The sequence below is a fragment of the Trichomycterus rosablanca genome, chromosome 1 (assembly GCF_030014385.1).
Source record: "Trichomycterus rosablanca isolate fTriRos1 chromosome 1, fTriRos1.hap1, whole genome shotgun sequence".
Classification (NCBI taxonomy): Eukaryota; Metazoa; Chordata; class Actinopteri; order Siluriformes; family Trichomycteridae; genus Trichomycterus; species Trichomycterus rosablanca.
The window spans coordinates 59,534,863-59,546,269 of record NC_085988.1 but is presented as its reverse complement, the minus strand read 5'-3'; the positions used below and the strand labels follow the sequence as shown (position 1 = coordinate 59,546,269).

Sequence of the window (11,407 nt, the reverse complement as noted above, 5' to 3'; positions counted from 1 at the left end):
CTGCTGGAGTTTTTAAATACTGTGTCCACTCACTGTCCACTCTATTAGACACTCCTACCTAGTTGGTCTCATCATCTATTGCTGCTGTTTGAGTTGGTCATCTTCTAGACCTTCATCAGTGGTCACAGGACGCTGCCCACAGGGCACTGCTGGCTGGATATTTTTGGTTGGTGGACTATTCTCAGTCCAGCACTGACAGTGTGGTGTTTCAAAACTCCAGCAGCGCTGTTGTGTCTGATCCACTCATACCACCACCATGTCAGTGTCACTGCAGTGCTGAGAATGACCCACCACCCAAATAATACCTACTCTGTAGTGGTCCTGACCATTGAAGAACAACATGAAAGGGGGCTAACAAAGCATGCAGAGAAACGGATGGACTACAGTCAGTAATTGTAGAACTACAAAGAGCTTCTATATAGTAAGTGGAGCTGATAAAAAGGACAGTGTGTGTAGAAACAAGGAGGTGGTTTTAATGTTATGGCTGATCAGTGTATCTATCTATCCTATCTATCCATCTATCCATCTATCTATCTATCTATAGAATAGATAGCTTTCTTAGGAGAAAGTCTATGTGTGCATAATTATTGGGCAACTATTAGTGTGCAGAATTATTATGCAACTAAATGAAAAACGAAAGTAAGAATAATACTGTTAAAGTAAGAATAATAAACAAACAACTCAAAATTTACAAATAAACATTTCTGACATTTCAAAATGAAAATCAGTGACCAATATAGCCACCCTTCTTTTCAATGACAGCCATAAGCCTTCCATTCATGGAGTCTGTCAGTTAATTGCTCTGTTGACAATCAACTTTTTGTGCAGCAGCAACCACAGCCTCCCAGACACTGTTTAGAGACGTGTATTGTTTTCCTTCACTGTAAATCTCCCGTTTAAGAAGGGCCCACAAGTTCTCAATAGGGTTTAGGTCAGGTGAGGAAGGGGGTCATGTCATTATTCTTTTATCTTTTAGGCCTTTACTGGCTAGCCACGCAGTGGAGTACTTTGATGCATGTGATGGAGCATTGTCCTGCATAAAAATCATGGTCTTCTTGAAAGATGCAGACCTTTTCCTGTACCACTGCTTGAAGAAAGTGTCTTCTAAAAACTGGCAGTAAGTTTGGGAGTTGATTTTGAGTCCATTTTCAACACGAAAAGGTCCAACAAGCTCATCTTTATTAATACCAGCCCATAGCAGTACCCCACCTCCACCTTGTTGGCGTCTGAGTCGAAGAGGAGCTCTGTGCCTGTTACTGATCCAGCCACGGGCCCATCCATCTGGTCCGTCAAGAGTCACTCTCATCTCATCAGTCCATAAAACCTTTGAAAAATCTGTCTTCAGATATTTCTTGGCCCAGTCTTGACATTTTAACTTATGTGTCTTGTTCAGTAGTGGTCGGGTTTCAGCCTTCCTTACCTTGGCCATGTCTCTGAGCACTGAACACCTTGTACTTCTGGGCACTCCAGGTAGGTTGCAGTTCTGGAAAATGACACCACTGGAAGATAATGGGTTCCTGGTATCTTCACGTTTGATTCTTCTCAAATCTTTGGTGGTTAACTTGCGTCTTCTTTTCTCAACACGTTTCTTGCAACCCTGTTGACTATTTGCAACAAAACGCTTGATGGTTCTGTGATCACGCCCCAATATTTTAGCAATTTCAAGAGTGCTGCATCCCTCTGAAAGAATTTTTAAAATTTTTGACTTTTCAGAGTCAGTTAAACCTTTTTTTAGGCCCATTTTGCCTAAGGAAAAGAAGCTGCCTAATAATTATGCACACCTTGATATGATATGGTCAAAATACTCACTTGCCTAATAATTGTGCACACAGTGTATATATATATATGTATGTATGTATGTATGTATGTATGTATGTATGTATGTATGTATGTATGTATGTATGTATGTATGTATGTATGTATGTATGTATGTATGTATGTATGTATGTATGTATGTATATGAATGAAGCACATATTTTCTTTGTGTAAATCCTTTAGACTTTTGGTTAGAGCTCAATTCTTCTACTATCACTGACATTAAGGTGCTTTAAAATACACTGCTACCTACTGTACAGACCAACAGATGAGCTACAGTTAGTAAGTGTTTACCTGCAAAGTGCATATGTATGGTAGGTGTACCTAATAAATGGCCAAAGAAGTTAATGTGCACGATGGGTGATGGTGAGCGTATATACATGTTTATTTATTTACTGTAAGCACTTTTCTTCCTACCCCCTATTTGTACATTAAAGCTTGGTTTACTTAGAGGCCACATCTGATGGAAAATACCATTTAATCAATCATTTAGTTTTAAAGCTGGGCAATATTATTAGCTTATTATATAGCCTATTTTTCTGTTTTGGCTTTAGGTGAGGTATAGCAGTCCCATCTGACTTTAAAACCAGGATGTGTGTCTTATTAAAATATTTCTGTAACAAATCAGCTCCATTGCTTGTCATGTCAATTAAACAATATTTATTTTTCCTTCTGTTCTTCGTCAACCTTTTGCTCGTGTTCTGTTTTTTTTTTTTTAGTTTTGAACTTGTACTTTATTTATAATGTGGCTCTGTTTTGTTGTCACATAGCAAAACTATATATTATAATACTGTGTGTTAAATAAAAATGCTTCACATGTTAAAATGTTAATTTTCTCCCACCTGTAGTGAATAAATTTCTTGTATACTATAATTCAATCACAATTCTTCATTATCTAAATGAACCTGTATGATACAGTGCTTATACCACATTATAACATTAAATTAAATTTTCTGTTTTTGACACTTTGCATTAACTCATATATGTTGCAGTTTTTATGTTTATGTTTTGTGATTCCATACTAAAGTGCTATTCATTTTCTTAATGTTATTTAACTTGGTTGGCTGAACCAATATTTCAGTTGTATGCTTGCCTAATTAGTTTCATTTCCAGCTACTAACTTGAAACCAGAAGTAAAATTATGGTATTGATAAATTTCCCATTTTATTTTTGATAAGGCGAATAGGGTGTTCATGTAAATTAAATCAATAATAATGTGATGAGCAACTCTGAGGAACAGATGTAAAATGAATGATGGTGTGTGAGTAAATGTACAACCTTAAATCTGAAAAAGTTGGGACAGTATGTAAATAAATATAAATAAATAAAAAAAACACAGTATTTCTTAAATTTTTTACTTGTATTTTATTGCAGACATGAATTCAAGATATTTCATGTTTTGTCTGGTCAACTTGTTAATATACATTTATTTCTGCATTTCAAGCCTGCAACACATTCCAAAGTTGCAGGGGGCGCTATTTCTCTCTCTTCATTAAATGATTCAAGGAATCTGTTTGCATTTCAGTACGCCAAAACATCTATTAAATGTTATGAGAAGGAATGGCAGCATTACAAAGTGGTAAATGCTTTACCATCCCATTTTTTTTTTTGGAATGTGTTGCAGGCCTGAAATGCAGGAATGGAGGTATATTAACAAAGTAAATGAAGTTGACCAGACAAGATATTAAATATCCTGGGTTCACATTTAGTGAATATAAGAAATTTGCATGTTCAATTTGCATTTTCCATACTGTCCCAACTTTTTCTGATTTGGAGTTGTACCTTTTCGTCTGCCTACACATAAAAACATTTGTTTTCAATTTCATTTCTTTACATTTTCAGTTATGTCAATTTATTTTCAAAGAAAAATGTCTATTTTTATATTTATAGCTAATCTGTGTGTTGGAAATGCTGAAAATGTTTCTGTGGAACAAAATGACGTGCAGGTACTTTTATTATGAAGTTATAAAGTTGTACTAATAACTAAACTGATTTGCGATTGTGAGTCTTCTTTGATGGGTTTGTCACCCTGTGACCTTGTTAATCTAATGTTAATAGAAATCTAATAAAAACCTATATATACAGTGTATATATATATATATATATATATACAGTGTATCACAAAAGTGAGTACACCCCTCACATTTCTGCAGATATTTAAGTATATCTTTTCATGGGACAACACTGACAAAATGACACTTTGACACAATGAAAAGTAGTCTGTGTGCAGCTTATATAACAGTGTACATTTATTCTTCCCTCAAAATAACTCAATATACAGCCATTAATGTCTAAACCACCGGCAACAAAAGTGAGTACACCCCTTAGTGAAAGTTCCTGAAGTGTCAATATTTTGTGTGGCCACCATTATTTCCCAGAACTGCCTTAACTCTCCTGGGCATGGAGTTTACCAGAGCTTCACAGGTTGCCACTGGAATGCTTTTCCACTCCTCCATGACGACATCACGGAGCTGGCGGATATTCAAGACTTTGCGCTCCTCCACCTTCCGCTTGAGGATGCCCCAAAGATGTTCTATTGGGTTTAGGTCTGGAGACATGCTTGGCCAGTCCATCACCTTTACCCTCAGCCTCTTCAATAAAGCAGTGGTCATCTTAGAGGTGTGTTTGGGGTCATTATCATGCTGGAACACTGCCCTGCGACCCAGTTTCAGGAGGGAGGGGATCATGCTCTGCTTCAGTATTTCACAGTACATATTGGAGTTCATGTGTCCCTCAATGAAATGTAACTCCCCAACACCTGCTGCACTCATGCAGCCCCAGACCATGGCATTCCCACCACCATGCTTGACTGTAGGCATGACACACTTATCTTTGTACTCCTCACCTGATTGCCGCCACACATGCTTGAGACCATCTGAACCAAACAAATTAATCTTGGTCTCATCAGACCATAGGACATGGTTCCAGTAATCCATGTCCTTTGTTGACATGTCTTCAGCAAACTGTTTGCGGGCTTTCTCATGTAGAGACTTCAGAAGAGGCTTCCTTCTGGGGTGACGGCCATGCAGACCAATTTGATGTAGTGTGCGGCGTATGGTCTGAGCACTGACAGGCTGACCCCCCACCTTTTCAATCTCTGCAGCAATGCTGACAGCACTCCTGCGCCTATCTTTCAAAGACAGCAGTTGGATGTGACGCTGAGCACGTGCACTCAGCTTCTTTGGACGACCGACGCGAGGTCTGTTCTGAGTGGACCCTGCTCTTTTAAAACGCTGGATGATCTTGGCCACTGTGCTGCAGCTCAGTTTCAGGGTGTTGGCAATCTTCTTGTAGCCTCGGCCATCTTCATGTAGCGCAACAATTCGTCTTTTAAGATCCTCAGAGAGTTCTTTGCCATGAGGTGCCATGTTGGAACTTTCAGTGACCAGTATGAGAGAGTGTGAGAGCTGTACTACTAAATTGAACACACCTGCTCCCTATGCACACCTGAGACCTAGTAACACTAACGAGTCACATGACATTTTGGAGGGAAAATGACAAGTAGTGCTCAATTTGGACATTTAGGGGTGTAGTCTCTTAGGGGTGTACTCACTTTTGTTGCCGGTGGTTTAGACATTAATGGCTGTATATTGAGTTATTTTGAGGGAAGAATAAAGTTACACTGTTATATAAGCTGCACACAGACTACTTTTCATTGTGTCAAAGTGTCATTTTGTCAGTGTTGTCCCATTAAAAGATATACTTAAATATCTGCAGAAATGTGAGGGGTGTACTCACTTTTGTGATACACTGTATATATATATATACAGGGGTTGGACAAAATAACTGAAACACCTGTCATTTTAGTGTGGGAGGTTTCATGGCTAAATTGGACCAGTCTGGTGGCCAATCTTCATTAATTGCACATTGCACCAGTAAGAGCAGAGTGTGAAGGTTCAATTAGCAGGGTAAGAGCACAGTTTTGCTCAAAATATTGCAATGCACACAACATTATGGGTGACATACCAGAGTTCAAAAGAGGACAAATTGTTGGTGCACGTCTTGCTGGCGCATCTGTGACCAAGACAGCAAGTCTTTGTGATGTATCAAGAGCCACGGTATCCAGGGTAATGTCAGCATACCACCAAGAAGGACAAACCACATCCAACAGGATTAACTGTGGACGCAAGAGGAAGCTGTCTGAAAGGGATGTTCGGGTGCTAACCCGGATTGTATCCAAAAAACATAAAACCACGGCTGCCCAAATCACGGCAGAATTAAATGTGCACCTCAACTCTCCTGTTTCCACCAGAACTGTCCGTCGGGAGCTCCACAGGGTCAATATACACGGCCGGGCTGCTATAGCCAAACCTTTGGTCACTCGTGCCAATGCCAAACGTCGGTTTCAATGGTGCAAGGAGCGCAAATCTTGGGCTGTGGACAATGTGAAACATGTATTGTTCTCTGATGAGTCCACCTTTACTGTTTTCCCCACATCCGGGAGAGTTACGGTGTGGAGAAGCCCCAAAGAAGCGTACCACCCAGACTGTTGCATGCCCAGAGTGAAGCATGGGGGTGGATCAGTGATGGTTTGGGCTGCCATATCATGGCATTCCCTTGGCCCAATACTTGTGCTAGATGGGCGCGTTACTGCCAAGGACTACCAAACCATTCTGGAGGACCATGTGCATCCAATGGCGGTGCCGTGTATCAGGATGACAATGCACCAATACACACAGCAAGACTGGTGAAAGATTGGTTTGATGAACATGAAAGTGAAGTTGAACATCTCCCATGGCCTGCACAGTCACCAGATCTAAATATTATTGAGCCACTTTGGGGTGTTTTGGAGAAGCGAGTCAGGAAACGTTTTCCTCCACCAGCATCACGTAGTGACCTGGCCACTATCCTGCAAGAAGAATGGCTTAAAATCCCTCTGACCACTGTGCAGGACTTGTATATGTCATTTCCAAGACGAATTGACGCTGTATTGGCCGCAAAAGGAGGCCCTACACCATACTAATAAATTATTGTGGTCTAAAACCAGGTGTTTCAGTTATTTTGTCCAACCCCTGTATATACACAGTATATGTATATATATATATATATGTCTTTTGTTTATTTAGTTTAGACATCCATTCTACAAACACAGATTACATATGTTAAGCTTGTCTTGGACAGGTGACAGAAATAACAGGTTGTTCAGTGCTGTCCAACACTTTGGTTTAAAAATGTCCAGTTTTCAGTCGTGTTAAGGCCACATAATGATTTGTATCATGTTTATATCATCAGAATAGATCAGTCAGTGATCAGTCAGAAAAGCTTCTTATTGATTTGCAGTGACCCCTTACTGTAGTGAGACAAGTGGACCAAAACTGGTTAAACCTACAGAATCTGAAGACACTAGTGGAAAAACCCTACCTTACAAGAGAGGCAGTGTTGTGAGGTTGAGGGTAGGTGAAACTCAGTCTTAGGGTTTTTTTTTGTTTGTTTGTTTGCCCTCTATAAGGGATCGCCACAGTGGATCATTCATCATCAGTCCGCATACCTGATTTGGAAGTTTTACGCCGGGTGCCCTTTCTGACGCAACCCTCCTTATTTTTATCTGGGTTTGGGACCAGCACTAAGAGTGCATTGACGAGTGCACCTCCCATTGTGGGAAGTCGTTTGTTTGTTTGTTTATTAGGATTTTTTAACGTCATGTTTTACACTTTGGTTACATTCATGACAGGAACGATAGTCACTCGGTAGTGACGGTAGTTATATCGAACACAGTCATGGACAATTTTGTATCTCAAGTTCACCTTACTTGCATGTCTTTGGACTGTGGAAGGAAACCGGAGCACCCGGAGGAAACCCACACAGACATGGGGAGAACATGCACAACGCCACACAGAAAGAACCCAGACTGCCCCACCTGGGGATCGAACCCACTTAGCCACCGTGCCGCCTGTGGAAAGTCATAGCCTAGCGGTTAAGGTACTGGACTAGTAATCAGAAGGCTGCTGGTTCAAGCCCCACCACTGCCAGGTTGCTGCTGTTGGGCCCTTGAACAAGGCCCTTAACCCTCAATTGCTCAGACTGTATACTGTCACTGTACTGTTAGTCGCTTACAGTATAAAAGGTGTCTACTACATTTTGAAAATGTAAATCTAATGTTTAGGCTGTTCAGCCACAAAACCGCCCTGATCCTCCACCCCCAGACACAGCCAAATATGTCGCCCAAGGGCTGATAGCACAGCTGAGATTCAAACCCCAGATCTCTGCTGTAGTGGGCTAGCGTGTCTTACCTAGAAAATACACTGATCAGCCATAACATTAAAACCACCTCCTTGTTTCTACACTCACTGTCCATTTTATCAGCTCCACTTACCATATAGAAGCACTTTGTAGTTCTACAATTACTGACTGTAGTCCATCTGTTTTTCTGCATGCTTTGTTAGCCCCCTTTCATGCTGTTCTTCAATGGTCAGGACCACTACAGAGTAGGTATTATTTGGGTGATGGATCATTCTCAGCACTGCAGTGACACTGACATGGTGGTGTGTTAGTGTGTGTTGTGCTGGAGTTTTTAAACACCTCACTGTCACTGCTGGACTGAGAATAGTCCACCAACCAAAAATATCCAGCCAACAGCGCCCCGTAAGCAGGGTCCTTTGACCACTGATGAAGGTCTAGAAGATGACCAACTCAAACAGCAGCAAAAGATGAGCGATCGTCTCTGACTTTCCATCTACAAGGTGGACCAACTAGGTAGGAGTGTCTAATAGAGTGCACAGTGAGTGGACACAGCATTTTAAAACTCCAGCAGCGCTGCTGTGTCTGATCCACTCATACCAGCACAACACACACTAACACACCACCACCATGTCAGTGTCACTGAAGTGCTGAGAATCATCCACCACCTAAATAATACCTGCTCTGTGGTGGTGCTGTAGGGGTCTTGACCACTGAAGAACAGGGTAAATGCAGGCAAAAAAGTATGCAGAGAAACAGATGGACTACAGTCAGTAATTGTAGAACTACAAAGTGCTTCTATATGGTAAGTGGAGCTGATAAAATGGACAGTGAGTGTAGAAACAAGGAGGTGGTTTTAATGTTATGGCTGATCAGTGTAAATGACAATAAGTATTTTGTCAAAGCAGCTAATTAAGCAGTAGTTTAAAACATTATTTGTACTTGGTCATTTTCTTATAGCTTTTTTATTAAAACAAAACATTTTTAACACATTGCCCACCTATAAACAAAAAAATCCATTTTAACCATAAACAATTCTGTCCTTTATTTATTGGTTTTAGAATCAGGTTTTTATTAGAACAGGAATTTAGTCTGTACGTTTGTCCAAATTGATTCTTTATTCTTTGCTTGCCACAGTAAAAGCAAAGGCCTGGACACAGCTTTGGACATTTGCAGAAACAGGACATCTTTTATAAATCAAGTAACTTATGTGGCATAAGGTAAAAGTATTAAAGCAGCAGTAACATGTTCATCCTAGACTGGGTTTACCTGACATTTATTTTTAACACGACACACCCAATCATGATGGATTCAACCCAGAAAAACGATTAAGACTGCATGTACACATAGACAGACATTAAGCTACATTATTTCATTTAACAAGGCTGTTTTGAGATGAGGACATCTTTGTTCACAAGTAACAACATACTAGCCATTAAGGTTTTTAAACACAACACAGAGAAATTACATGTATGCTTCTTTCCAAGGAGGCTTTAGCTTTATTATATAACTGGCTACTAAAATTTAAATCAGGGTACAAAATAACCCTAAAACAATTGGCTGGAAACCTAATCAGCATTTGGAACAATGTCCTCTATAGATATTTTTCATTTCTGCTTGAATAATTTAGTCAGAATGGCACAGTACATATAGCACTGGATACAGTCTATGGTTTTTAATTGCTTGTTCCAGATTTTAACCTGAGCACATTGATTTGTACTTTTTAGTACCTTTTGTACCATTTCATACAAATGTGTTTGGTGGATTGACACTTATCGGCCATGCCAGCTTTTTCTCTTTTGCTTCTCTGTCAAACGTATCATAAACAGAATCTTTAATCAGAGTCTTGGATGGGACAGGCAAGTCTACCACACCAACATAGTTTTTTTTAGCCATCCTTGAACTGGCGGTGATCGTGTACGCATTGCTGCGGTAGCACTTCATCGATGACATGCAAAACGTCTCTTTCATCCCTCGTCTGAAATTGGCGTTGTACACAGAGTAGAGTGTGGGTTTTGAAGCTGTGGAGCTAAACGACATCCAGGCAATCGCAACAAAAAACAGTGCCCCTTGTCTGCTAGGGCCAGCGGATACTTTAGGATGCCATAATTGTGCTACGTAAAAAGGCATCCATGTGAGAAGGAACACAGTGTTGAGCATCAGGAACATCTTGATAGTTTTCACCTTCGTCCTCGGCACAATATTCATGGTTCTGCGAACTGTTCGTCCATCTGCGCTTAACCTCCAGATGTACCGTACCACCCTCTGGTAAAAGGATAAAATAAGAAGTGCTGGCACCAGAAACCCAAACAGGAGATGGATCATAGCATAGGCCAGACCATCCCAGGAGTCTGGAAGAAAAAAGTCACAGTGCTTTTGAGCTATTGATGTAGAGGAGCCATAGAAAAAGAGGCATGGAGAGACGAATGCTGCATCAAAAAGCCAAGAAGCCAGGATCATGCGCTTTGCCTTCTCCCTAGAAACTTTAAAGCTTAATGGGTATACAATTGTGTAAAACCTGTCCACACAAATCGAAAGAAGCACATACACCTGGACTCCAGGGCACAAGTGCTGTATGTAACGCACAGCCTTGCAGGCTGCCGCACTGAGGGGCCAGTATCCAGAAGATACCTGGAGCAGAATAAATGGAGCACAAGCCAGACTGAGCAGCAAATCAGCGCAAGCCATAGACACCACAAAGTAATTCGTAGTTGACTGAGTTCTTCGGCTGCGGTGTATCACCAAACACACCAAGGCATTCCCAAGGACTGAGACCAGCCAGAAGACTCCAAAGATCAGCCCAAGAAGCGTCACTTCTGCTGGGGTGAGCTCATAGGACATTTGGGTTCCATTAGACAGGAATGAGGAGGCATCTAAATTGCAGATGGGTGTGGGTGAGCCAGCCAGGAGTGTTGATCCATTGTCCCTAATTGAACTATTTTGCATGAGCTCAGTCAAGAGTTGTGAGTGAAGAGAGGGCTTTATAGGATCCATTGGCAATGCGTACACCATCTTTGTAGCTGTTTCAGATCAGACCTGTAATGTAAAAGAAAAAAGAGGTTAGACATTACTAAAGCAAGTTTTTATGACTTTCTAGTGTTAATGAAAATAATATAAAATAAGGAGGGATGCCCTAATAATAAACTTATTTGCTAGCCCAGTCTCATGGTTTGTTTGCTCAGATCTTAATAAACTAAATACAACTAAGCTACTGTAATTTAACTCAAATGTATGATGACGTATGGCTGCATTAATGGAGACTCTTGTTGATTAAGAATATAGTCAAGTATGTAAAGCCCCTACACAGGCAGCTGTAGCCTAGCAGTTAAGTAACTGGACTAGTAATCAGAAGATCGCTGGTTCAAACCCCACCACTGCCAGGTGCCCCTGAGCAAGGCCCTCAACCCTCAACTGC

General features: G+C 40.7%; 1 protein-coding gene across 1 annotated transcript; it reads right to left on the bottom strand.

The window, feature by feature from the left end:
• Positions 1-9,653: 9,653 nt before the first annotated feature.
• Positions 9,654-11,004, bottom strand: gpr19 (G protein-coupled receptor 19). The gene has a single exon (XM_063004815.1). It carries the CDS (start codon positions 11,002-11,004, stop codon positions 9,736-9,738), a length of 1,269 nt encoding a protein of 422 aa, XP_062860885.1. The 3' UTR covers positions 9,654-9,735.
• Between the last annotated feature and the right edge of the window lie 403 nt (positions 11,005-11,407).